Source organism: Pteropus alecto, unplaced genomic scaffold, assembly GCF_000325575.1.
Source record: "Pteropus alecto unplaced genomic scaffold, ASM32557v1 scaffold7, whole genome shotgun sequence".
Taxonomy (NCBI): Eukaryota; Metazoa; Chordata; class Mammalia; order Chiroptera; family Pteropodidae; genus Pteropus; species Pteropus alecto.
In genome coordinates, this window is record NW_006494614.1 from 33,102,183 (window position 1) to 33,129,353 (window position 27,171).

At 39.8% G+C, this 27,171-nt stretch overlaps 1 protein-coding gene across 3 annotated transcripts in view; it reads left to right on the forward strand.

The window, feature by feature from the left end:
* Positions 1 to 1,727: 1,727 nt before the first annotated feature.
* Positions 1,728 to 27,171, forward strand: part of ELOVL5 (ELOVL fatty acid elongase 5) — a 68,373-nt gene continuing 42,929 nt past the window's right edge. Inside the window, exons 1-2 of one of the 3 annotated variants that reach the window (XM_015600608.2) lie at positions 1,728 to 1,947; positions 20,241 to 20,302. In XM_015600608.2, the coding sequence (XP_015456094.1) occupies positions 20,278 to 20,302 (25 nt within the window). In that variant the 5' untranslated portion in view covers positions 1,728 to 1,947; positions 20,241 to 20,277. Of the gene's footprint in view, positions 1,948 to 20,240; positions 20,340 to 27,171 lie in introns of those variants that run through there. The other 2 variants (XM_006926434.3, XM_015600609.2) reach the window with 2 other exon arrangements.

Below are 27,171 nucleotides of genomic sequence, written 5' to 3' on the forward strand. Positions count from 1 at the left end.
CAATCTAAAGCAGTGGTCTTTAAAGTGGGGGTATGAGCATCCCATGGATTAAACAAGATAGTAGAGTCAGGAAACAACTACAGTTTAGAATGGAAAATGCTATAATGGAAACCAAGATATACTAATTAACTAAGAGCTACCTGTCAAAGGGAATGTGAAAAGGTATCTTTTGGAAGATAGGAATAAAGTATTAGAATTTTGTATTTACTTTTATCTTAAAATAAGAAAAACATTTAAAATTTTATGTATGACTTGTTATATAAATCCATAATTTAAAATGTAGGTATTTTGGTAATATGGGCTTAATACATTTTGATCGATGAGCACACACAAAAAAAATTGAGTGTGACTTAATCTTGAAATTTTTGGAGTAACAAGTTAAGTTTGAAACTTTTAAGACTTGGAAAAACAGAACTTGGACAGGGTGACAAAGAGATGAATCAGCTCTGGCCTTGGACTACTGGCAGAAGAGTAAAGATACATTTGCCAAACTCTAATGCTTCTAATATGTTTTTCACCTGTTAATCTGTGTATCCTGGCTTCCGTTGTAGCTTTTACCACTCTTCATTGTACTTGTTTCCTGACTGTCATTTTACAGGGGAGGAGTTCCTTGAAGTTTTTTTATTCCTAACACCAGTATAGTATCTGACAAACTGAAGTCATTCAGTGTTTGTGGAGTTGAACAGCAATTGACTGCTAAAAATCTCAATTATTTGTGTATGTTTATATTACCTACTTTGTATATAGTTTGTACACCTGTGTTCCTACTGCAATGGCCCAATGCCTGGAACACAGCTGGCACATAATAAACATTACATTGTAAATACGTAAAATATAGTTTGTACACCTGTGTTCCTACTGCAATGGCCCAATGCCTGGAACACAGCTGGCACATAATAAACATTACATTGTAAATATGTAAAATAAATTTGCCTACATTAAATGGTTGACTATGTTGGGTGGAAGGACACAAAGTAGTAGAAATATAGCAAGAGGGCACAAGGAGAAAGGGTTAATTTGTGGGGCTTGATATAGGGAAAGCGTAGGATACTAGGATGATGGCAGCCTTAAATTATCCAAATATTAATGAAAAACAGCAAGGATCTTCTATTTGTGCCCTGAGCACAAAGCATTTCGTCTTAAGTGCTTAAATTTGTTTAGCTGAAAAGACGTCACTTAACCACCACCTTTCCTCCTTTAACAAGCCTTTGGAATAGTTTCTAGAGTAGAAATGGAGTTGGTAGCTACTTCTAAGGAAAAATCAAAATCCCTAAGAAAAATCACGGTAAATCACAAGGAAGTTGAGGTATAACATCAGTTCTGAGCAGTTTTTTCGTTGTTACCTTATCTTGCTCAACTGCAGACTTGGTGGTCTCCGATGGCATTAAACCCTATTAGTTAAAATCAGGGCGAACAAGATCCCTTTCAGAACTGTAGAGAAGCCAGCTACGAGAGCGGGCTTCTGCCGTCCCAACACGGCCACACAACCATGGCACGCCTGGCATTAAGAGAATCAGAGTTCAGGGCATCGGGAACTTCACTGCTGCTATTGCGCAGGCTCTGTGTTCCACGCAGGCTTATTAGGAAGAAAGGGGATAAAATTGCCCAGAGACACGTGAACCGGAGGGGACCAACCCCGGCCTCGGCTCCCCAAGGCACCGAATTCTGGAATTTACAATCACGAAAGTTCTATTGTCTCGCGATTGGCTCCGGGGCCGCATGACATCATAGCGCTTGATTCAGCCTCGGAACCCCGATTGGCTGGCCGCGCCATTGTGACGTCACAGTCAGCCCACGTTCTGATTGTAGATAGATACCCGGCGCCTTCCTCTTCCCATCGGCTTCGTTCCTGGCCCCTGGTGCCTCCCTCTCACATCCTCCTCGGTTCGGGCTGGCCACAGGCGCTCTTGTCGCCGCCTCGCCGCCACTCAACGCTGCTGCTAAGAGGTAAGCCGTCAGTTCCTGGAAACTTCGCCTGGGTTCGCCGCTCAGCCATGACACCCGTGCGAGCGCGCGGCCGGGACGGGAAGGCTGAGAACCGCCTATAGGTCCGGAACCTTGTGTCAAGGGATAGCTGCCGGCGCGGCCCGCGTTCTGCCCGCATGGCGGAGGAACCCGGACGGCCCGTGGGCGACAGCTCCGCGGGCTCCGAGGGCCCCAACCCGGCTCCCCAGGCACGGGCTGCGAGCGCGGGGATAGCTGTGCGGGAGCGAGGTGGATCGCTTCGCCGCCGAGGCTGAACGCCCCGAGAGTTTCCACCGCGATGCTGGCTCACCTGTTCGGCGTGTTGGAAACAGCAAGCAGGCAGTTTTGCAAGCTGACAGGCGCCGTGTGAGCATACACTGCGCCCAGACCAGAAGCAGAATAGATGGATGTGTGTGTGTTCAGGTCCGCCCGCCGGGTCGGGATGAACTCGTGAGTGGGAAGTCCAGGGAGGCGCCCTTTGAGAGAGACAGTTCTTTCTTTGGGGAAAACAAAACCTAGGTGAGTTCGGAGAGCCTCGGGGGTCGCGGGTCAGGTCGCCACCGTGAGCCAGGGCGCGCCCGACTTCGCCCGCCCTGAGCTGGCGGTGCGGGGACCATCCGGCCTGCTTCTGTTCCCCGGAGGGAAGCTTGCTAGCCATGGACCACTCCGGTTTTTATTAAAACCAGATAACTGCAGCCCGCGGGGCTCCGGAGTGATGAGGCCGGTACGAAAGCAAGGGGGCGGGGCCTCGAGAGCGATCGGGCGGCCCTGTAAGGAGTCCGGGCGCGGGAGCGGCGGGCGAGGAGGGGAGCGCGCGGCGCGGGAGCTGCACTGGCCCTGGGAAAGCACTAGGGTCGCGTCTGGTACGAGTTGTAAGGAAAAGTGTCCTTTTACAGTTTTCACGTCAATAAGATTCATCCTCATCGCGACTCCATCCTCCTGCCTTGGGGTGGAGGGAGTCATGCCTGGAGCAAGAGTACTTTGAAACTGTCTTGCAAACATGCCTTGCTCTTGCACTTTAAGTTTGGTGGTTCCCTCACCTCACGATTGTAGTTAAGCCCATATCTCCCAGCTTCTTGATTGCAAATTTAAAGAATGCTTTTGGCCAACTTTGGGGTGGGGAATCCCGTATGGATGAATCCAGTGCATGTCTTATAAGTTGGGCCGGGGAATTGTGCGGAACAAGCAGCCTTAATTCTTTAATAGCGGGATCGCGGTACGAAGTGCTTTTTTAGGTTTGCACGGAAGAGCTGATGGTGCTTGTTAGGTTTTGTAACTTGTTCCCCTAGCCACTTGGTAGATAACGTCTTGGTTTGGACTTGTTTTGCTTGCACATCTCAGCCAACAACATTTGCTGCAGAATCTACACATACAGACACAGCCGATTTTGCATTCGTTGGCTGTTGGACAAAACACCTCTACTTTCCATCTGCGGTTAGGAAACAAGTGTATCACTTTTTGTTTGTTTGTTCGTGTTTTTGTTTGTTTGTTTGCTTGTTTGTTTTGGTCAGCTTAGACACTGCTTGGAATTCTCCAGGAAGCTTCGCACTTGAAAGAGAAATGTCACTCATGTCCCTTTTAGATTCCTACCCCAGATTATAGCTTCTCATTGCCAGGAACTTTTCTGTAGTGTTTCTCTTTTTGCATTTTCCTATCTCTTCCATTTTTAACTGAAGACAAAAGGAAAAATGTTATTGATGGTTACAGATGACTAATTTTACAGAATATAGAGTAGAACTTTGCTGTAAAGTGAAAGTAGAAAGCCTATTAAAATTTGTCAGATTTTTCAAGAAAACTACTTCATGACTTCAGACACTGCCCTCATCCGGTTGACTCAATTCCCTTGTCTGTTTCTAATGGAGATTTCATGTTGCAGAATTGTTATATGGATTTCAAGAGATGATACAAATGAAAGAGCCCAGCGTGTTTGCCAAATGTTTCCTCCTTCACTGATTTTTTCTTCTTGGGGAAGGGGAAGTGAGGTTTAGGGGATGTGGCCAAGAATGAAACTCCAGAGTCTCAAAAACTGGGAAAATATTTGAAACTAGGTTTTCACAAATACTAATTCTGGTATCCCTATGAAGTCACTTTTGAAAATGAGCTAAGTTATCTCATTCCCTGGGATCAGCAGAGTCTTTTGTTCCCTGGTTGGAAATCTTAATTTTTGGATGTTTGATGTTCATAAAGATCTTTCACGGATTTTTTTTTTTTTTCCACTACTTTCTCATTTGCTCTCAACATAATTATTGGTTGACCTGCTGCTGCTATAGGTAAATATATCAATCCTTGGGTATCTTATTTCCCACTTGAATTATATATATCAAGGTAAACCTGGTTACCTTTCTTTAGGGTAACTTTAATGCCTAAGTTGACGGTAGAGAGTGAGTGATGGTTTTACTTCTTTCTTATTCAGCCATTTCTTTCCTCCTCTCTAACATGTTTGTAATTATTTTGAATTCTTCTGTTGCCTACCAACTCTTCTGTTCTTGATGGGATAATCTTTCCATCAGTTATCCATAACTAAGTCTTTGTGTGCATTCAGTTTCAAGTATTATTGATGTACCTTCCTGTAAACAGTTGTTTTCCATACATAATTCTTATGCCATCCTATGAGAAGTGTTATCCCTACTTCTTTTATTTATTTACTTATTTTAAGATCGAGAACTAAGGCTAGAAGTGCCAAGTGATTTTTCCAAATTCACGTGGCTCTGTCTCTTATACCTGCTCCTTTGTCTATTCTTACACTGCTGGGATTGGTTCAATGGGCTATGTGCCATTTATGTAACTCTGTTACTCTGTAACTTAAAAATCTAACCTCATGTTTAAAGATCCATCTTCAAACCATCCAGGATTAACAATTTGTCATCTTCAAATTTGCTTAAAATCTATTCCCTTCCTTTTAGCCCATATTTGACTTATTCTTTTTTATTAATTCATTGACTTGTCAGTTGAGAGTGTGTTGTGGTAGTGGGGAGAAAAGGATGGATGGATGGATAGATAGATAGGTAGGTAGATAGATAGATATGGGGGAGAGGTTGTATGCAAAGTTGAATGACACAGTTCCTGACTCCAAAGGGTTTCCTGAATTAACTTACAAATGACACAGTTCCTGACTCCAAAGGACTTCCTGAATTAACTTACACATTAATCCTTTTACACCCATATTTAATCTCTACCTTGGTCTAAAAGAGTGTCAGAAGCAGATTTTCTTGGATCTTGTCTAACTATAGCTGAGAAAGTGGCAGAGCTGTCCATGTTAGACATATCAGTACCTAGCACCGTTGAATTGATTAGGATGCTTTTGGTACAAGATATAGAAAACCTAGGACACATGGGCTTAAATGACCACGGGACCAAAAAGTCCTGATGGCAGAACTTTTGCTTGTTTCTCTGAAGTCCTCTCAGATGTGGTTTATGTCCATAGGCTGATTTTGCAAGATGACTGCCAGCAACAGTTTGGATCTTCCTGTTACCACATTCTCATGTGGGAACTTCCCTTCCCTCTGCTCTCTAAAGAAAGTCCTTGGCCTTGAGGCGATTGACTGAGATTGACTGAGACTTTGTTTACTTGAAGTAATAACTAGAACAGTGGAAATCTGATAACCTGGAGGCCCATCCCAGAACAGAGGAAGTGGATTTAAATCTCACCTCACCTGCCTGCTTGCTACTACATCTTCAGGGAGGGCCTGTGTGGACATGGGGAAAGTGAGCCAGTGTTGGCTGTAATGGCCTCCCCAAGGATGTCAGTACTAAAGCGATGATTGGATTAAACTAAATAGAATTGAACCAGCATTTGAATTTAGGCTTACATTTCATAGAGGAATCTGATGTGCAGAGATAGGAAGACAAGCATTCTATGAGACGGAGTTTGGAGAGCAAAGAACTATAGAATTATTTGTCAAAAAACAAGTAACCCAGTTGGCTAAAGCTGTTGGAGAGAAGTGGAAGAAAAGGTTTGAAAGGCAAGATGTTGATGTTAATAATAATAGCCAACTTGTATATTGTATGTAAAACTCTACATTGAGAGCACTTTACATGGATTTATTTCAGTTACTATTAATTGATACTATGAGCAGTCCCTCTTTACAGGCGAAGAAATGGGAAGCTCAGAGAAGTATAGACACTTGCCCAAGATCACAAACCATTGCAGCCCAGGTGGTTGGACCTCCTAGCCTGCTCTCTCTCCTGAAGTGTTTGGTAACAGAGTACCACTGAAGCTTTTGAACTAGAAAGCATGCATTATGAATGCTGTGCTCTAAGAATGAGTTTTGTCAGGGTGTGTAGGATAGATTGGCGTGAACAGAGGCTGGAAGTGTGAAGATTGGCTGAGAGGTTGTTAGAGGAAACCAGGTCTGTGATAAAGCCCCAGCTGTAGCCACAGCCATGAGCACAGACTGGAGAGAAAGTTAATTGTACCAGCTTGTTGCTAGGGTAAGATCTATGTAACTTGGAAATCAATTGGATTCAAGGGCCAATAAGAGGAAAGATACTCTTAAGACTGGGTGATAGAAGGAACATGGTATCATAAAGAGAGAAGGAGGAAGCTTTGAAATCAAGTGGACATATCCTGACAGTCCAGTTACATATCCACACGAACCATTTTTTCCCCTTTAGTCTCAATTCTTCCTCTTTGCAGCCAGTCTGTCGTGGCTGCCTTTTGTTGTTGCCCTTCTGCAGGTACATGTTTCTACCACATTTCATCCATTTTCAGACAGTTTTTCATATTTTAACTATCTGAGTAGAGATGCAGCTTGTAATCAATGGCATCTTAAAGTCACTACGAGCACTTTTCCACATTTTAAAATTACTGAAATCAGGATGCTTCCCACCTTTTTATGAAGTATCAATGATGAGAAAAGGAAGATTCCAGTATTGCTACACCTTATGCAGTCAGTATCTGACAGATCCTGGAGTAAGAACCAAAGCTTCTGGGCACCTTCCATCAGCTGGGTTACTTCAGCTCACATAATAGATATTAAAATAAATGCCTCATGATACAGGATTATAGTAAAGCATACGCATATTTCTTTGTTTATCATAGCTGAAGTAATTTGAAAAAATTGGAAGGCATAGTTGTCTAAGATAGAGTTCCTTTCCCTTGTATAGAACCTAGCTGCCATGGTTTCTTGTCCTAACTTTCCACCAACCATAAGAAAATCAACTTTGGGTACTGGTCTCCTTTCTTTAAAAATGAAAGGTTGAACTAAGGTTATTTCCAAGTCTTTTTCAGAACTAACATTTTTTATTTTCATTTTGGCCAAGAGCAAGTCCTTTGTTTTTGTTTGACTTAGGGATAGAGAATGAATGTTGAAATCATTTAAGTCTTAGAAAGGTAGATGTCAGAATCAGTGATGGAAATGAAAGTTTTATCTATAAAACAGCGGTCCTCAACCTTTTTGGCTCCAAGGACCAGTGCTCCTATGAGAATCTAATTCCTGATGATCTGAGGGGAAACTGAGGCAGTGATGCTAGTCCTGGGGAGTGGCTTACAATTACAGATGAAGCTTCACACACTAGCCCCTGCTCACCTTCTGCTGTGCGGCCTGGTTCCTAGCCAGCCACTGATTGGTCCGTGGCCTGGGGTTTGGGGACCCCTGCTTTGAGATGTTAAACATAACTGCTGGAGATATTTTGGCCTAGCAAAGAGAATTGTTTAGGAAGGTAACGACCTAATTTTGAGTTTCTGTAATAGAAACCCCCATCCATGCACCCACACCCACAACCCTGATTTCAACCCACAAATGTTATCATTACCAAACTGTTTGGTTCCCACTGGGCTCCCACTAGCATGTTTCCTCCATGGGAACATTTTTATTTGACTTGTAGGCATTTGCTTTTAGAATTGTGGGGTTTCTGGATTTAAAATATTGATGCTTGGTGAATGTTCAGAAAAGTGAAATTCCCACATTTTCTCCTTCTCCTCTGCTAGTTCTGTTTGAAGTACAGTTGTGTGTAATGTCTTAGTATTTCTTATATCTTATGTTAGACTTTTGTCTTCTTGCTGACTGGGAGTTAGGATCTCAGTTTGTTTTAAGATTTTTAGTGCTGGTACTGCTCTGTGTCCTCTAGTTAGAATAACCATTTTTCTTGAAATATACCTGCAGTTTCTAACTATAATCCTTATGCTAGTTTAGCCACCCTTCTGTTAGCAAATGCTAGTTTACAGATTCCATCTCTGTTAAGTTCTACCTTTGCCCTTTCCTTTCTCTATTGTCAACAGTTTCACTCTGTCAGAACAAATCTTACACAACCCCATACTAAACAGACCTAATTAAAGCCATGCTGGAGAATTGGCCACTCGGGTTTTTATTTGAGTTATTCTGAACCACAGAGTACCGGTGCCCCTTTGTCTTGGCACAGCAAATGCTACTACAAAGCCATTGTTATGAATTTTTCTTTCCCAAATTCAATAATTATTCATTCACTTCCCTGGGAGTTTGGCAGTGTGGTGTATGTCCCTAGGGGTAGTATTCAGGGTACCTCTGCTTCAGTCTTTGGCAGAAGAAATAAATTACTTTAGCATTTACAGAAGTTGTTGACACTTCCATTTGCACTATATGTGAGCTGATAAACACCTCTGAAAATTTTAATTTCCTTCTTACATATCTTCTGAATTATTGTCTCTACTGTGGATCTGAGGTGAATTTATAAGAGCACCTACTACGTTTTTTACATAAGCAAAACTGTAGGAAGTAGATTGAAGATGATGCCTTTCAGGTTAGCAGCCATACATCTGGATAGCATTTCAGCTCTGCCACTTATGACTATGTTGGCTCTGGCAGTAAGTCATTCCACCTCTTTTCAGACTTCTGTATAGAATTTGGAGGTGATAATACCTGTGCCTACCTTAGAGATATTCATATCATTAGTGTTATACATGAAAGTTAAATAAGGGACTGTTTTAATTTGATGATCATTGTAAAAAGATCCCTCTATTTTATAGGCTATTCACTGAAACATTGTTTATAATAGCAAAAGATTGGAAGAATCAATGGAGTAAATGTCCTTAAGAAGAATAAATTATACTATAGTTGGGCCAGTGGAATACTTTGCAATTTATCAAAAAAAAAAAAAAAAATGAGGCTGATCTGTAGATAATGAATATAGCTGCTCAGGATCACGTATCAGGCACTTTTCTAAAGTGCTGTGTGTATATTAATTCACTTTGGCCTCACAAAACCCCCTGACATAGGTACCCCAATTTTGCTGATGAGGAAACTAAGGCACAGAAAGATTAAGTGACCTGTTCAAGGTTCCATAGCCAGTAGATAGGTGGTAGAATCAGGATTCAAACCGAAGCAAGATGGCTACAGTGTGCATACAGCTGTGTGCATAACAGGGTGGCTAAAAGCACATTGTAGCCATCTTAGACCTAAATAGTAATCTTTGCATTTGCAGCTCTTGATACAGAACTAGAGGAAACAAAGTTGAGTTTCTTATTCATCATCTATTCTGGGAGGATGACAGTGTATCCCACATAGAAATTTTGACAGTAACTAAACAAATGTTTAAACAAAGTAAATTAATAAGGGAATAACATTTATGATCCATCCTTGAAAGAAGGTAATCTTTTGTTTCTTTCCTGCCTCCTTTTTTAGATATTCTGCACTTAGGCCTTCTCTTTTTGGTGTAATCAGAAGTGCAAACACAGAAGAGCTCTGTATAATGATCAGTATGAGAAATCAGTGTTCAAAAGCCCAGTTGCTAATTGGCTGGACTAGTGTGACTAGCCAAAGATGTCCAGCATCAGTTTCCTTATCTGGCCTCAGCTCCACCTTGGTTTGATTTACAAGGTGTATAAGACCTGAGAGATGTGAACTGGGAGGGAAAGGCACCCAAACCCTCTAGGGAGCCTCTCTCCGCATATTGTCTAATTTCCCTTGGGTGTAGGTGAAAGTCGTGTGTATTTTGAAAGCATCTACTAGGTCATTCTGACATAGACCCTGTTAAGGGCCACTTGTTCAGGCTGAGGGTAGACACACTTTCCATCACCTTGAGTTCTCTCGAAATTATTAGACTCTTTGACCTCCTGACCGCACCCAGAAAGAAAATGAAGAAATTCTGACAACATTATGATGGCAGCGAGTACCATAATTACTAAAATGAGAGAATCACAAAATCACAGAATGGCTTATATGTTAACATGGAACGTAATCAGGTGATAAAACAACCGTTGACATTAGACACATGCTGTAGAAGAGGTGAATAAATGACTACTAGATTGTTTGCTTTTAAAAATGCCATATCATAGCAGGCTTTTTTTTTTTTTAACACCCCCACACCCAAACAACATTTATAAAATGTGGGTATTTAGATTTAGTTTTAAAAAAGAAATGTGTTTTCATGTCACATGCCTTATTTACATTACACAGGTTTGAATTTAAATCTTTTAAGATATCTTTTTTGGGGTGTTACATAACTTTGTTAATTTTGTTTCTCTACCCTCTTTTAATTCAGCTGAGACTATAACACTGCCTTTGTATATTTTGTGTAATTGAGCTTGGAGAGCATAATTTTTTTTTAAGTATTCAAGTAATCACATCAGTTAAGAGACTGCAATCAGATAAGAGTTATAAGTAGCTGCATATAGCAGAAAATGTTGCTTAAAGGTCTCTTAAACATTGGTCTCTCAGCTTTTTGCAATTATAGTCTGATTTAATGTTAGAAATATGATTGGAGTAGAGCTCAGTCTCTTTAAGCCCAGTCTTCAAGGAACCTGCTAGAGGCATGCATAGGATCTTGATGTCCATGATCTATCTGCCTTAGCCATTGGTTGTCTTCTCTACAACTATGCTTCAACCAAGAAGGTGATTGCCCTGTGAAACAGGTGGGAGCTTCTCCAAGAGCCCTGACAAGATAGTATCTCAGAACTTCTATATCCCCAGGAGATTGCTGTAAATACCATGCTTGCTTCATTTTCAGAGCAGCTTCTTTTTGTTTACTTTGCGAGGAGTGATAGGTTTGGGATAGGCTCAGTGCCCCCAAAGGAAGATGGCTTAGAGTACACTGTGAGATAGGTGCTTTTCATTCAGCCCTGGTGTATGGAGCTTCATCCTTGAGTTTCTCATTTTGAGAAATGAGACTGGCATATTTTAAAGGGCTTCTCACAATTAAAAATTTAGTCAAATAGTATGCAAAGTATTGCTGGAAGGCTGATTTCTACTTGCCCATGGTTTCAAGTATGCACCCACCTACCAATTGTCCATTTCAGATATTTATTTCAATTCCACTTTTTTCCCTTTGAGCTCCAAACTCATAACTTCTCATCTGTGAGGTTCACCTGGATGCCCTACAAACCTTTCTCCCGTTGGCCATGGCCAGAAGCACCACCATCCACCAGTTTGCCAAAACCATCAAGCTGGCAGCAGTTCTTTGGTTCTTCTCTCGCTCCTCAACCACATCCCAGCTGTCAGTCAGTGAGGCTCCTCTCTGTCCCTCTCTGCTGTCCCTTCCTTTTCCATTTTCTGTTCCTTGAAGCACATCCATCCCTTCCTGGATGACTATATTTTTTCACTGGCTCCTTTCTGTCACCCCTGTGTTCTCGTCCCTACTCTGTTGTCACAGTGGTCTTCTGACATGTTACTAGGATCATTTTTCTCCACCCTAAAAAGTTCATTTACTCCCTCTTCAGGGCCATCTTTGATTCAGCTTCATTTCCTGCCACTTTATCGCCTGTATTTTTGACTCTGAACACACCATGGACTTCATTTCTCCAATGTGCCTTGTCCAATCCCATCTCCACTCTACACAAGCTGTGTTTGGTTGCTTCCTCATCAGTGCTCCCCACCAAAAACAAAAACACCAAAGCAAAGCAAACTTAATAGCAGAAAAAGCCCTGTTTTCATGGGTCAAACACTCACACCCTAGAACCTTTGATCCTTTTGACTTAAATGGTCCCATCCCTTCTTACTTATATAACCTTGGTTTTGATACCTAACCTTTGTCTGCCCCAGTTCTCATTCTTACTGGGAGAATGAGTAGTGCTTTCCTTTTGTCTTTGTTCAGTGTCTGCCATGTTTATATCTCTATCCTTGGTACCACCTATATACTGTCTGGCATGTAGTAGATATCTAGTAATTATTTGCATGTATGTCTCTCCAAATATGTACCTTTCAAGTATAATCAGTTCAGTAATGTGTGCTAGTGGCTGTTGAAGGTGAGCGTACCTTGAAAGACTGAGGATACATAATATTTCACAAATGGGGAGTTCACCTGGGTGGGGGATTCTGGAGAGTGGCTACCCTGCTCATGTTGCCATCACCCCACCCCCGCGCCTTCCAGGAGTAGAGCGCAGCAGCCTGAAGACCATACAAATTGCTAGGCATCCCACCTGCCCAGGAGCAGAGGTGACACATGCTGTTATTTTAAAGGGCCTTGCCTATTTGCATATTCCCTCGTAGAGCATTCAGGTAGAATATGCCCGTTGTAGACCACACTGGTGGCACGGTGCCCAAGGAAATAATAGCATAGACTCCATTGTCTAGGCACCCAGCTGGTCCATGATAAAATAATAGTGGAAACTGACACGCTTTTTTAACTGTATTTTGGTTGATCACAACATTGAGCCCAGGTGGAAGTAGGCCAGTTAGGTTGGACAGAGCTTGTCTGCTTCAGTGGTCACACTGGTCATTAATTCATTGATCTTTCACACTCACTCACTGTTGAGGACTTCACTGTGCCACCCTCTGCTAAGGAGCATAGATCCTGCAGAAATACATGACAATACACCTAGTGGCAAAGAGATTATAATCCAATAGAAGAGGTGAGCTATTTTGGTGAGTCAATAGATAATTACTGATTCTGTGGATATGGCCATGTATGTTGCAGTTAGGCTTAGCTGTGATGGAGATCCCAACATAATAATGGCTCTGGGCACCTAAAAATTCTATCTGTACAGAATTTGGGCAACAACTATCAGTCTGTGCCATAGGTGGTGGGTGAGATTGACAGCCCCACCCATGTGGAAGTTAAGAGTCTGGTGGAGGATACTGACAAATGAACAGTTATCAATACTATAGTGGTGAGAGCCATGACAGCATAGTGGAAGCAGACAGGAAGCACATCTTAATCCCTTTGGGAAGATCAAGAAGGTCGTTGCCTGGAGAATAAGCAGGAATCTTATCTGGTGGAAAGAGGAAGTAGGCATTCAAACCAAAGGCTCTGAGGTGAGGGGAGCAGGTAGCTGGGGGATGGAGGAGCATGTAAGGAAGGAACTTAAAGTCAGTGAGGAAACCCAAAGGAGGAAGTAAGGGCCCTGATCATGTGGGTCCTGGTGGTCCTAAATTTCCTACAAGCCTTTAACTGGTTTTGAGGAGATGAGTAACCTAGAAAGATGCTTTTGGGGGACAAAGGGAGTAGCACAAGACTGTAGGCAGGGAAGATTAGGAAGGGAGTGCATTAATCAAGTTGACATGATGGTGGCCTTTATTAGATAGTGGCTTTGGATCAAAATAAGTGACTAAGAATCCTCTCAATTTCATAGAGCTTAAGAACAGGGAAAGAATTTAGAAATAATCTAGTCTGCCTTTTCACTTGACAGATGATGAAACCAAGGTCGAGATGCTAATTGGCTTGCCCAGGCTCACACAGCTAGCTGTAGAGCAGCACTAGAAACCATTTTTCTGCCTAAACTTTTTCCTTTATGTCATTGTTGAATGTGTCAGTTTGGGGAAACAGGGCATTGTGGGTATTCAAAGACAGCAGAGAGATATATAGGGTGGGTGGCGTTGGAGCTGGGCCTTAAAAGATGAAGTATAATTTGGACAGGAGAGTGGAGAGGGCCTGTTAGGTAGAGCAAATTATGTGAGAATGTGTGTGGAGAACCCCAGGTATGTGGTGCTCCAGACAGTTTGAATACAGTATTAGGGTGTGTCAGGAAAGTAGTATAAGATAATGCTACAGAAATATTTTGAAATCATGAAGGCTTTAGACTTCTTTAAGCAACAGGAAGCCAGTTAATATTTAGTTTCAAAGGATTAGCATGATCTTGATAGCAAAGTCTGCATTTTGTTTAACTTTTGCGTGTCTTGGTGTCTTATATCAAGCGGTTGTGGTCAGCAGAATAATGATCCCCCAAAGATGTCAGTGTCCCAGTTCCCAGCACCTGTGAATATGCTAGGTTGTAGACGAAGGGGAATTAAGGTTGCAGATGGAATTAAGGTTTCTAATCAGCTGACTAAAATAGGGAGAGTCTCGTAGATAATTCAGGTGGGCTCAGTGTAATCATAAGGGTCCTTAAGTGGAAGAGGGAGGCAGAGAGAACTAAAAAGATAACTATGTGAAGAGACTTAGCCCAATGTCGCTGGCTTTGAAGATGGATGAAGGGACCCTAAACCAAAAAATGCAGGCAATCTCAAGAAGCTGGAAAGGCAAGGAAAAGGAGAGCCTCCAAAAAATAATTCAGCCCTGCTGACACCTTGGTTTTAGTCAATTGAGACTCATTTGTGACTCCTGCTCTCCTGAAATGTAAGATAAATTTATCTTGCTGTAAGCCACTATGGTTTTGGTAATTAGTTAGAGCAGAAAACTAATACAGTGGTCAGTATTTGTTTGCCAAGTGAATGACAGCTGTGCCTTAAGAGGTCAATTTGACAAATGCATTTATTAGTTGGATTGGCTAGGAGGAGGTTCTGGATGGCAAGAAGTCCACAGAAGACAGTTCTGGCAAAGAGATAATGAGGAGTAGACTGGAGAGGGATCGGTGGAGGTGAAGACAAGAGAGGCTGAAATTGCAGTGCCATCAACAGGACCTGAGGCCTCGGTGGCAAGATATCCTGTGCAGGGTAAGAGATCAAGCATGCTTTTAGGGCTGGTTTCCTGCAAAGGTTATATAGCTAGTCATAGAAATAAGGGAGTCAGAGGGAACTTTTATAAATTCAGATTTGGGCTTGTCGAGTTTGAGGTTCAGGAGCATCACATGTATGTAGGTGGAGAGAGATCAGAGGGAAATTGGCCTTTGGGGTTGGGATTGAGGATACAGAATTGGGTGTCATTGGTCATGATTTATCTATACTTTTTAAATTTCTCCAGTGAAGAGACTCAGCAATGCTTTTTAAGAATCCAATACACCACAGTCCTTAAAATTAAGTTTTCCTGGTGTTTCACCTACATTATTTTTGCTGCCATTTGAATTGTGCACACCCTTAAAATTTTTTTAATAAAAATAAATTAGTACTAAATAAAATTTAAATAAACTAAATAAAAATAGCATAATTCTGTAAACAACCTCCTTCCTTTGCATATTTTACCCTTTGCTGCACGTCATTTTCCCAGAAGCTTCTATGGCTCTGGTTGGTCTCATTGTCACCCAGCCAGTCACTTGGGGTCGTATGCTTCTCTTCTCCGGGTCCTGACACTATCAGATCTCACCATGTCAGTTAGTTGGAGAGGATGGAGCCCTAAATAAAACTTGACTTATGCTGGAGAAAGGGAAATGGATGCTATTTGCTATAACATTTACACATCTGTTTTTAAAAATACCAGTTTGCTGTCAAACTATATTTACACTTATTTTAGACATGGTTACATCTTGAAAATTCTGAATTCTTTCATTCTTCATAATAAACTTGGTTGTAACGATTGATATTACCTCAGTCTATTTCCTCAGAAATGGGAGAAAAACCATTTCAGAGCAGCTGTGTAGAATGTCTTGACATTAATGATTTTTTGCTGTGGCACCACATTGCCTTCCTATCTGTCTGTGATACTGTTTTATCTCTCTTTGACCACTGTCCTTCTTCTTGGCATTTGCACCATGTGATTTGAGCTTACAAATGAAAAGATTTTCAATGAAGACTATACTGAATATAATTTTAAAAATTGTAAAGTCTATAAAAATATAAAGTATGACTAATAAAGTAATGACTTCCATAAACCACATATGAAATTCACTTTCAGTTTTAGTAATGAGTTACTTATATTTTATTCTTCAGAAAATGAAATTAGATTGAAACAAGAGATCCCATTCATTCTAACTTGACCAACTAAACTTTCTGTTTTCCCTTCTCTTTGGTTTGATTAAAATTTATGTGTGATAAATTGTGGGTTATCATTTACATTAATCAGTATCCTTATAAAACAAAGCCCCGAAAACATCTGGAAAGCATTACCTGAGTGCAACAGGATTAAACCATGTTGAAGAGTAGGAGAAGGCATTAGTCCTGTACTTCAAGGCACATTATTCCATTTCAGCTCTACCATCCACACAGTCATGATTTTTTATTTCTTTCTTGAAATAAAAAAGTTGTTTCCCCTAATGAGACAGTCTACTTGGCTTATAAGCATTTCTCTGTAATATTTTCCAAACCAAGAAAGCAAATAGAGAAAACATTTTGTAGAGAGAATCTTTCAAATATCTGCTCTGAGTCTGTGCTAAAAGCTGAATGCTTTGAGCTGTAGTGTAAAAGCATTGAGTTTCTTCCTAACGTATGGGAGCACGCAATGTACCTTTATAGTAAGTATGTGTTTTCTTGTTGACACTGCTCTCTTTTAAAGGAATAAACTTCTGAAAGATGGAAGTCATGCTTGGAGAGGTGAAATGTCCCTCAGATTCTTGTTTTGGAGGACAAGGGAGTGTCATGTAATTTTCTCTCTTTTTATTTATATTCATTCTCTCTATCTCTTTCTCTCCTGACCTGCTTTTCTTCCTTCAGCTGGGATTCTGCTTTCCTTCTGGTAATTATATTCCTGTACAATGTCAGGGCCACACCTGCCACTGACGCCCCATTTAGAGGAAGAAAGAAGGTGAACTCACAGGCCCCAGCCACTGATGCTGGGAGTAAATAGCAGCTGGGGTTACAGCCTGCAGGGAAAGATGGGTTTTTGTCTGAGGAAACCACGTTTTGAATTTTTGAGAAACCTCCTACACAATGCTAACTTGGACCGATAAGCAAAATGAGCCAAATAAACTAGGACCTGGTGAAAACTAGACAATGTGATAGTCAGGCAAATGGAAAGTGTGGTTTTTAAGAGGTGTTTTGTTGTGGCAAGTTGAAGTCAGGAATATGAATTTTTTACTTTGATTCTGAGCTAGTGTTCTCTCTGTATATAAATATATAAACACTTCAGCATTTGTATAGAGTGAATACATTCTATTTGCAGTTCTACCTAATGCAGTTTAGCCACAGAAACTTGCATGTCTCATTATTTATGACTTAAAATTTTAGTTTTTGGTGAAAAAGTTTCTATGAGGAGTATCCTCATTTGGAAGGGGAATTAATATCACGCTTTGGCTAAAAAAACTTTTATGCCTGCATAGTAATGTGAAAATCAGCTCATCCTGTTTCGGTAGTGTTTCTTGTAATACCATTCTACGTATAATTTGATGGGTTAGTAAGGAACCAGTTTAACAAAGTACTTATTTAACAAAATACTGTAAAGTAAAATATTTATGATAAGTTTTGTTCATTATTGTTAGCTTGCTTTCACAGTGACTGTATTTTAACAAATTTTAAGGATTTGAGTATTTGATTTTGAAACTCTGTGTTCTCCAAGTTACATTTAACTCCTAAAGTCAAGTGTAAAGACATATATATTGTTTTTGAGGTATATTTGGGATATTTGCCTTAAAGCTAGGAAGTTAAATTTTTGTTTTTTTAGAAATAAACCTTATAGAGCAGAAAAAGTTTGTACACAATTTTTAATACAGCAGCTCTCAAACATTTTGGTTTTTGGGCCGACACTTTTAAAAATTGAGAACCTCAGAACTTTTGTTTATGTGGATTATATCTATTGGCACTTACTCTATTAGAAATTAATTTTAACATTATTTTTAAATAAAAATTTTAGATGCATCTAAAAATAATAATTAACCCATTACATGATAAATAACATAAATAACCTACATTTTCATGAAAAAACAAAAAAAAATTAGTGAAAACAGGTATTGTTTGACATTTTTGCCAGTCTGTCTGGCTTAATGATAAACAGCTGGATTCTCTTATATGCTCATGCACTCAGTCTTTTGAGATCACACATCATGTAGTCTATGGGACATTTTACAATGATGAGTTAGATGTTACTGAAGAAGTAGTCTCCTTACTAGTATTATAGTGTTGATCTTACGGAACCCCTGAAAAGAGCCCAAGGACCATCAGCAGTGTCCAGGCTATACTTCAAGAACCACTATTCTAACCAGATGCTCTTTATTGTATTTTTAAATAAGGGCCACCCTTCGTAGCTATAAGGACATTTTTTTTTCTTCAGCAGCTCTTATTTTCTGTTTCCTTATATCTAAATACATTCGTTTTTTGCTACAGGATCTCTGAATGCCACCTTTATATTTGAAATTCATCAGGTAGACTGATTTTGGTTATATTATCAAATAAATGTATGTCTAGGTTATCCAACGTAAGTAGGATCATTTTAAGTAAACTCGTGTCTTCTAACAACACTAGTTGCTTATGTGGATTTTTATTGTAGGACCGTAGTGGTCAGTTTTTAAAAGTCCATAGCAGAAAGTAGTAAATTAAGAGATTAGATTCTCAGGATAGCATACACAGTTTTTTAGATGGTCATTTTATCGTTTTATTTATCCCATTCTCTTTGCTACCTGTACACTATAATATTTGAGGCTTCAGATTGGCTGTTTTTTGGAATAGTTTTAAAAAGAGCTAATTTTTTCATTCATGCCTGTTTGATAGATACTACTTTTTTTTTTTTTAACTGTTGATTTTGGACAATGCTTTTGCTTTAATAAAAATTTGCTGCATCAGGTCCCATATCTCTACCTTGCTCTATTTAACCATTCAACCGCTATAATTTCATGTGTTGCTAAAAGGTTCCTGTGGCCTTTTTTTTTTTTTTATAATGTGTGAGTGACTATATAGAGCTCTACTTTGGGGATTAGTGAATACTACATCTGCCTCTCCTCTGTTTTATTCTGGGGAATTCTTTCAAGATTTTGTAATTTCAGGTTCTGTACTATCTGAATCAGGTACCAGTACATCTTGAGCTACTCTATTTCTAGATACTGAAATTTTTCTATGGAATATATTTTACACCATCCAACATAATAGTCTCTAGCCATAGGTAGTTATCGAGCACTTGAAATATGGCTGGTACAACTGAGGAACTGAGCTTTTAGTTTAATTTACTTTTAATTAATGTACAATTAAATAGCCACATGTGGCTCATGTCCCTGTTATGGGACAGTGCAGCTCTAAAGAGTATCTGACATCTAAAAAACTCATGCCTGTCAATTCTTGACCTCAGGGTTTCTTACAGGCTCATCCATTGATTTTTACAAGAATTTTATACATTTTTCTTATCAATTTTAGAAGTGTTGTAGCAGGTAAGTTTCACTCTTTCTAGACTCCTTATTATCAGAAATGGAACTAGAAGGGTATATTGGTGCTGAAAAGGCAGAGGCTATTGATATGAGCTGCTTTTTATGAGCTCTTGAAGATGTTCTAGATGAAATTGGAGAAGAAAACAGGATTAAAGGAAGGATCTTTAGGTTGGGGAGACTCGAATAAACTCATCAGTAGGAAAAAAAGGATCCTATGGAAAGAGTAAATTGAAATAAAAAGGGAAATGAGAGTCGAATAAATTGTTGAAAAAGGAAGGAAAGGACCCAGAGTGCACATAGGAGGATGGAAAGCCACTCTGAATTGGGAGGGAAAGACTGACTTTTTTTTTGTTTGAATTTTTTTGACATGAGGGTCACATAATATAAAATTTATCATTTTAAAATGGACAATTCAGTAGCATTTAGTTTATCCATAATGTTGTACTTCTATTCCTTCTATCTAATCCCAGAACATTTCATCACTCCCAAAGGAGGAGACCCTGTGCCCACCAGCAGTTACTCTTCTTGTTTTCCCCCAAGCATCCGAGCATCCACTAATCTTTCTATCTTTATTCATTTACCTATTCTTCATGTTTCTTATAAATAGAATCATACAATATGTAACCTTTGCATTTGGCTTCTTTCACTTTTAGTATGTTTTCCAGGTTCAGCTGCATTGTAGCATGTAAAAAGTGACATGACATTTTAAGTAGAGGGAATTTTAAGGAATTCATAGTGACAGCCTGAATCTCAGCAAAACAGTCAGTTCAGGAAGTTGAATTTACCTTGGATTAACACTTCACAGAGGTGGATGTGACATCAAAAACTACCACTGGGAGGTTAGAGAGGAGTGAGTGAGTAGGAACTTGCTTTAAGAAGGGGAGGAATGACCTATTTCAAAATGGGGTAAATTTGGGGTCCCAAGTTAGAGTATACATGTGGAAATATGAGCTCACCTAAAGTAGGGGGTTATCTCTTTTGTTCGTAGATCAGAGTCACCCATTACTGCCTGCTGCAGTGAGCAGATGGACAGACCAAGTTTCCAAAGAGGCAAGTCAAGAAGAAGACTGTAATCTTGCCCTGCTCGGTAAATGATTCACCGCTGCTGCTCTGAGGGCTTCTCACTCGGAAGTGGAAAGCAGACCTTGAGTTTCTTTGTGCTTCCTTTGATGAAGGCTGGTAAAGCTGAGTCAGCCATTCTGGTTGGTGCTAAGAGCAGTGATAGAGGCCAGCAGTGTCTACAGCAAGGCCAATGCCTGGCCCAGCTATCTTCTCCCTGTTGCCTATAGAATAAAGGTCAATGGACTTTACTGGCTTTCGAGGTTTTTCCCATTTTGTCCCTAATGCGCTCTCTAACCTCATGACCCAGCATACCACTCATTCAGATTTGTAATGAGTACTCATTGTGCTCCAGGTGCTGAGTGAACAGTACATGGTGAACCAGACAGACACAGCCCTAGTCCTCAAGGACATAGATACTAACCAAATGTTAACGTGTATTTAGGGTGTGATTAGATTCTAAGTAGAAGGGACTAATTTAGCTTGGGGCTTTGGGGGATGAGTCAGGAAGGATTTCTCTGGAGTAAAAGATCTTTCAGCAGAGGTTTACAGCATAAATATGAGGTTAGTGGGAAGTGGGGTGGGTGGGGAAGGGAGCTTTCCTGGCCTGGATCTGCCTGAGAATAGGGTGCAATGGAGTGGAGAAGATGGAAGAAAGTGGGTGTGGTGGGGAGTCTTTGAGCAGGAGGGAAGGGCAGAAGTTGGGCTGGAAGCAGGTGTGAGCCAGTGCATGAAGGGGGCTCTAAGCAAAGTGAGGGATTATAGGTTGTATCCAGAGAGTAAGAGGGACACAGTTGAAGGGCTTCAAGTAGGAGTGGCCCGATCAGTTTTGGTAGTGCAGTGTAGAGATGAATAGGAGGGGATAGGAGTGGATGCTTAAAAGCCAGCTTGGAGTCCACATAAAAGAAAATGGTGCCCTGGTCTGGGCTGGTGGTGGAAAGAAGTGGATATTTATAAGGTGCTTGGAAGATAACATCAATAGGCTAAGAGATGATTGCATTACTTTGGAACCCTGTCCCTTCTACCTACTGTACCCTTCTGTGCCTCTTTTCATACTATGCCTTCAGCTTGAAATACCCATCAACATTCTGCCTCCTAGGTTTTCCACCTTCTAAAATCACTAATAACCTGGCCTCATGCCACTTGTGTGAAGTCTCTCATCCACTGCTCAGAATCAATTCCTTTAATATTTATAGTGTTCACATCTTTTACTTTGCTTTAAATCATTGCTGATTTGATTTTCTAGTGAAGGCAGATTGTTCTACACATGCCGATTGCTTAATGAAGTTGAGGTCGAATTTTAAATATTCCTCAGGCCTGCCCAGTATCTTAGTTTTTCAGAGTATGGCAGCCCCACTCCTATCCCGCCCCTTGGTATTTGGAAACCCTTCTTGCATTCATTGGCCTACCCTCATCTACTAATCTCTTAAGTGTCAGCTCAAGCCCCACTCCTCTGGGGAAGCCTCTCGTGTCTCAACCTCAGATTTCTCCTCCTCACCACAGCCCTCACGCCCTTTGGCTCTCCCTGTACCAGGTGCTCTGTGGTACTTTCTATTGTCCACATAAGAACCATCCAAACCTGTAAAGAATTTTCATAAGAGTTTTATTTGAGCCCAAACAACAGTTGCCAGAAAGCAAGATCTCACATGCTCTGGAGAGTGACAATTTGCAGTTTCTTTTATGCATTTGGATTTGAGGGAACTCAAGTCAGATTACGTGGAGATGGGGGAAAGTAAGGCGGAAATTGGATTATAGAATAATTAATAAGATTATATGCTTTCTTGAGGGTGATTATTTCAAAGGTGCACTAATCTTAATGAGCAAAAACAATGGACAGGGCTTACTTAAGGTAATAATAAATTTTTTACTAATGCAGTTATATGCCTGGGGCATGAGCACTCACCATGACCTGCCCAGTTAGGAATTGATGATTAGGTCACCCTGTGAGGCTACTTTGTGTAGAACCCCTTTCTTTGTCCACACTACGTTTATGTAATTGTAGTTATACTGGACAATTACAGACTCTTAGGTCCATTTCATCCAAAAGAGTGCTTATGAATAGTTGGCATGCATAAGTATGTATATGGCTCATAATATTCATTATTTACCATAATTATTGAAGAGAGGTTGGGGAGTGGTGGTGGTATTTATGCAGTGTCCCCACAGGCCTTTTCTAGTGTTTGCATACTTCTCAAAGTTTTTCCTTAAGTCAGACCTCAAGCTAATTAATACTTCTTTGTGATCTTTGGAGATGGAGAAATTCTTATATTTTGTGATAGCATTCCTCAGCTTTTTTGTTTTGATCTAAGATTAGTTACCCCGACTCATTGCCAGAGGCCCATTTAAAAAATCTTCTAGTCTTTATATCCATGTTTTTAAAAATGTGTATTTTTAATTACATAAACCTATATAGTTAATATCTAGAGATAGAGAGAGATCTAAAACTGATCTTATTATGTGCTGCATATCCATAGTTTAAAGAGACATGGGAAAAACTCGTTACTCATCCTGGCTCTAGAAACTGCCCAGTGCTGAACACGGTGGACACATTTCTCATTCCACATCATGTTATCCTCCAGTACACTCAAACCAGAAGTTTACACTTGAGAATTTTTTCAGTCATAACCTCACTGAAGTCACACGTTATTTGCTTTTATGTCAATTTCTAAGCAGGCCTGCTACCTGAGAGTCAATGACTCATTTATGCTGTCTGTAGGACACCAAAGTCTATCTAATGAGGGTATTTGAATGGGGAAGAAAAACCAGATCAAGTGTATATCACATAAATGCTGTAACCGTTGGCTCACTTTTGTATACCGGTGTTAGGTTGCCTTGGGTACAAATTGTTCCTCACAAAACCTGAGATTATTATTTAGGACCTAGTAGTGTGCTCTAGGTATTTGCAGGTTGCTAGTTTGAAGACTTTCTTATTTTCCTAGCAGACAAAGTTAAACTTAGTGTAATTTTGCTACAGAATTATAGTTAAGGCAGTTAAGAGCTCAGTTTGTGGGGCCAGGCAGCCAGGATTTGAATCCCATAAACCAAGTACAGGCTCAGTGATTGTGTGCAATAACTTCTAGTGTATGAGCCTTCATTTCCTCTGTAAAGTGGAAAAAAAATGACCCTTTACATGGTTACTGAGAAGATTAAATAGTACATGTGAAATGCGTGGTACAATGCTTAGCTCATAAGTGTTCAGTGTTAGTTACTATTTTGATTATTAACATTGTTGTGTTTTCTATTTTTAATGGTTTTATCATCCTGAAGCCAGGGACTCTAAAGGAAAAATATGGTTTCATAATGAAATCTTCTTAACTCATTAGTGAGGTGTTGCAGTCTGTAGTGATGCAAGATTTGTTTGATGCTATAATAAATTAGGCCAGAGTTAATGCCATTTTATCCTAATAGACCTTGAATAGCTTATCCCAGTGCCTGCCTGACATTTTGCTAATCAAGTTTTCCTTTCAGTGCTACTTAATTCTTGGATAGTGGAACACTTGTCATCATGAGGATTTTTATGACCCAAGTAGGAGCTGGTTGATTCTAAATTAAAGCTATTGGGTCCTACACCACTTATTTATTCTGGGTGTGGTGACTGAGCTGAAAAGTACAGGCAAGGGGACTCAGGGTTTCTCATTTGTGAGAAATACATATGAAATTTCTCTGTGAGAAAGTCAAAATATTTTTCTAACTTCTCACTCCGTGCTTCCACATGGGATTGGAAAAATCAAGCTGTTTTATGCTTTATTGATGATAATACTAATGACATAAACCAAATTTGGCCAACTCAGCTACTGATTAGCAAAAATGGCCCATCTTCTGCAAAATGTTATGTACACAATTAAAAATTCAACTGAAAGAGTCTTATTTCAGTTAAGTTCATACAGGATTTTTTTTTTAAGCTAGTTTTTATGGGTCTCTCTTAGTAGAACTGAATTTACTGTTTTATAGGGCTTCTTTGTGGTTGGGTTTGTAGATTCCATTTAAAAAAAATATTCCATGTCTCTAGACAAAATAAACAAATGCCTGAACTGTACTTTTTAAAATCCCTACTTGTTCTCAAGGATTACTATTGTTTAAGACATAATGCTTCTCTCAGAGTTTTTAAGTCTAGTTTTGGTAATTAGACTAAGTTCCTTAGTTTTAGGGGGAATTTTTGTGGAATGCAGACAATATCCTAAAGTAGAGCATTCCTATGAAACCGTTGGTAAGCCGAAATGGTGTAAAGCGAAGAAGCCGTTACCATTAATTTATATGGAAAAATTTGGTTCCCAGACCCCAAATCCACTGCACACACACTGTCTTTATTTTATTCACCACCACGAAACCGCTTAATTACATCTAGTTTTACACTAAACGTACTCCCTTACGGGCTCCCTTAGGCTTTTCTGATATCTTTAGGACACATCTTGCTAACAGATGCACAAAATAAATCGAGATAAAGCACGGATGTTCACAGGCACAGTTCAAAGCTCTGGCAGCTTGATGCTGAGTGTTTCTTTCGCTGCAAAACAAACCTGAGTGCTATTTTCACTTCACCTTTTTTCCTAAAAGCAAAAGTCCCCTTCAGATTTCTTTTGGTTAAAATGAGTACTAATGTAGGTCTTTCATAAAAGGGGCAAAACAACTCTTCAAAGCGGGGGACACCTGTACTAATAACCCAAGTGAAAGACTCTTAACATAAGTGACCAGTTAACAAATACCAGCTTATATTCACAGATAATACTTTAGAAAAGTAGAGGATACATTTGAATTTATTACTTATTTTTCTGTTACAAGCATTAGCCAGAAATAGTTCTTCATATAAATTTTTATTGTTTATGTTCAGTGTTTGTTTTTTCAGACATTGGGATTTCTGTATGATTTATATTTTTAATATACACATAGAACATTTTATATTAGACTAAATTAGTGGAAAAAATTTATTTTTCTTCATTAATTGCCTGGTGTTGACCAGAGTGCAGTTATATAGACTGCTGATGTAGACCCTGCTGGTGAGAACGTTGATGGGTAAAAATGATTTAAAATGTATGTTTGTTTTGGAAAGAAATTTTGAAGTATAAAGACCTTTTGGCCTAATTGGCCAGTTTCTAGGACTTTCACTTAAGGAAATAATTTAATATATAGCTAAAGTTTTATGTGGAAAGCTGTTCATTGCAGTATTATTTAAGAATAGTAAAAACTTGGAAACATTAAATAACTAATAATGAGGGAATAATTAAAGCATTTATATAAGATATTGCTCCCAAGCTCAAATTAGGTTCATAAAGTGATTGTACAGTGTCAAAATGCTAGATTACAAATATATGCTTTTTATGAAGCATAGAAAAAAGTAGAATAGAATTATATTCTACATACGTGTTTATTATATAATATTAGCATAGCTTCATGGCGAATCCTCTACATGAACCTTCTCATCAATTAAGTAAATATTCTTACTCTCATTTCAAGGGAATGTTCCAGGTGAAGAGGAGACTGAGGCATCCAATGCTTAACTTGTCCAAGGTCTCTGCTTATAAATAGTAGACGGGGAAACATGGATTCTGCCACACTCTTGGCTGCTTTTTGTTTTTACTTTAAAATGTAACCAAAAAAAACCCCAAAAAAACAAAACAACAACCAAAAAAAACATTTTCTCTACATTCAAGATTTTCTGTAACAAACATCCATTTTAAATAATTTTTACAGTAGGCTTAGTGGATAAAAGAGCAGGCTTTGGAGTCACTCTGCCGGCCATTGGTGTAAACTTGGATAAATGACTTAATTGCTCCTTGCCTCAGTGTACTTATCTGTGAAAAGGAGATATGTGAAAGGGCTGCTATAAGGATTGAGATCGTCCTTGTAAATTTATAGCAAAAACCTACTGGCACATAGTAAGGACTGATTAGTTGCTATTGTTACAATCATTATGATAGTCAAAGAAAAGGACTTTGAAATGGCGAGCTGGGTTAGGTCATAAACGGTTATTGTATTCTCTTAGATATTAATGTGATAGGAGAATGACTTTGGAAAGCTTCCTTATAGCAGTCAGTCATTAGCAGACCATTTAGTGAAGGAAAATAGCAATTTGCTAAATAATTCAACCACTCAGTGTGTAATTCATGTTTGAGCATAGCTGGCTTAATGTTTTCTCAGGATGACAAGAGTATATAAATCCCTAAACAAATATGTGACTTAGGTCCTAGCTTAAGCTCAACTTCTTAACATTATGAACTCAATTCACAGTTCATCTTCCAAATTTTTTCCTATCAGAGAATATGTCAACACAGTGAATTTTCACTAATCCACAGTTTAATAATTCAAATATATGGCCTGCCTCCTAACTCAACAGGTATGTCTGAAACTGTACAATCAATCTATGATGATTAATAAGATTGGTAGCAGAGAAGTACATTTCTAGGTGGTCAGAACTTTCCTTGTTCTCTTATTCCTACCTACCCTTTTGCCCTTGCGCTCCCTGACTCATCAAATAGCACCCCCATCCACTGCAGAATGAGAAGCCAGAGGCTTGGACTTCCTCCCCTCGCCCATTTTCTCTCCTGCCATGGCATTAGGATGTCCTCCATTCTTCATGTGGACTATTACAGTAGTCTTCTAGCTCAGCGTTCCCCAGACTCTTTGGCACTAGGGACTGGTGCTCCTATGAGAATCTAATGCCTGATGATCTGAGGTGGAGCTGAGGCGGTGATGCTAGCGCTGGGGAGCGGCTGCGAATACAGATGAAGCTTCGTTCGTTCGACTGCCGCTCACCTTCTGCTGTGCAACCCAGTTCCTAACAGGCTACAAACAGGTACTGGTCCATGGCCGGGGTTTGGGGACCCCTGTTCTAACTGACTTGGCCTGGATCTCACCTTCTTTTC